The 1,755-nt window shown below is 39.3% G+C and overlaps 1 protein-coding gene across 1 annotated transcript in view; it reads left to right on the plus strand.

Annotated features, from left to right (window-relative positions):
* Window positions 1–1,755, plus strand: part of PIEZO2 (piezo-type mechanosensitive ion channel component 2) — a gene marked incomplete at its 5' end in the record, with an annotated part of 99,503 nt that overhangs the window by 40,875 nt on the left and 56,873 nt on the right. The window contains one exon of the mRNA XM_009588243.1: window positions 454–697. Within this exon, the coding sequence (XP_009586538.1) occupies window positions 454–697 (244 nt within the window). The remainder of the gene's footprint in view (window positions 1–453; window positions 698–1,755) is intronic.

Raw genomic sequence — 1,755 nt, forward strand, 5'->3', positions numbered from 1 at the left:
TGCCCAGGGAAGTGGTGGAGTCACCATCCCTGGAAGTATTTAAAAAACATGTAGATGAGGCGCTTAGGGACATGGTTTAGTGGGCATGGTGGTGTTGGGTTAACGGTTGGACTTGATGATCTTAGAGGTCTTTTCCAACCTTAATGATTCTATGATTCTATGATTCTATGTTTTTCCCCCTTTCATGATAGAAGGCTTGATCCTGTGTGATGCAAAGTGTCCTGACAGGGTGTAGCAAGGTGCTTATGCACATGAATGAGGTAGAATTGAGTACATGAGCCAGGCAGACCCACTGACCTTGGTGTTACCCTTAAGCAGGTGCCCGAATGCTGAAGTGGGATGAGAACACTCAGCAGACCTTAGGCATAAGGTCAGTCGGCCAGTAGCACAAGTAGAGGAAAGGTAGCATTGCCCTCAGAAAATGGTAACTTCTTCTCCTTCTTTTACTTCCAGGTCCTACTTAGACATGTATAAGGTGATAATATTTAGTTACCTCTTCTGGTTTGTGCTTACTATAATCTTCATAACGGGAACCACAAGGATCAGCATATTCTGCATGGGCTACTTGGTAGCCTGCTTTTATTTCCTTCTCTTTGGTGGAGATCTGTTGCTGAAGCCCATCAGGAGCATTCTGCGTTACTGGGACTGGCTGATTGCCTACAACGTCTTTGTGATCACAATGAAGAACATCCTCTCGGTATGTAGCTGCTGCCTTTCCTCCGCCCTGAGCACTTTCGTGGTTTCACTGGAAGTGTGCACAGTGCATTGAGCGGTCATTAAAAATCCTTTTTCAGGACCACAGCCTTCTGCAAGCACAAAGCAGGCTCCATTTTAATTCAGAAACTGCAAGTGCATATCCAGGGAATGGTAATGCATATACATTATAGGAAAATGTGCACCCTTGTATTCAGTCGGGCTCTGTGAAAGCTCACAAGCTATTTTCAAAGGGCCAGGTTCTGGTTTCTTTGCCTAGTAAAGTCTCTCCTTAGTCTTGTGAAAGTCTCAGTGGAGTGAGAAATGAGTAAGAAGTGCAAGATTCGTCATACCGTTGACAAATAGTGCACATTTAATTAAACCTTTTATTTAAAACTAGAATTTTCAAGCCTAGTACTAGGTGCAGTTGTCATGTGAGGTAATATAATTAGTGAAGTTGACTACAAAATTACAAACTTAATTCCCATTTCCTTTAGAACTAGTGTGAAATTCAGATATATTTGATAATTAAATGTTAAATTCTTCTGCAAAATATTAAAGGTTTTCTTACATTAATTAAGTCTTTAGAGCGGATTCTTGCAATGGCACTGATAAGTGATTGAGATAAGCCAGTAATTTAAATCTTTTTGAAAGATAAATTTAGATTTATTCCTGGCAATTGCTTTTTAGCTTTGAACATTTTTAGTGCTGGACTGAAAAGAGCAGACATTTTTCTTTTTACATTTATATAAGTCACTGTACTGAAATAAAATTGATTTATGGGTGGTTTGAATTTGCAAATGTTCTAAATGCTTACATATGTGCTTCATTTTATGCTTGGGAATTCAGAGGAGCTACGCGTGTGTTAAGCTTGTCCATGTATGTTTGCAAGATTAAGTCAGTGATTTATAAAAGTTGCTTAGCTGTCGCATTGCATCACATGCCAGGCATATCACTTTCTCTGCAAAAACACAAACAAAACCTACATATCTCCTATCTCACTGATAATCAAAAGAACAAATTCTTGCTATTTAAAAGTTATGTGTGTCACTGGTAAAGACA

Source organism: Fulmarus glacialis, unplaced genomic scaffold, assembly GCF_000690835.1.
Source record: "Fulmarus glacialis isolate BGI_N327 unplaced genomic scaffold, ASM69083v1 scaffold4302, whole genome shotgun sequence".
NCBI lineage: Eukaryota > Metazoa > Chordata > Aves > Procellariiformes > Procellariidae > Fulmarus > Fulmarus glacialis.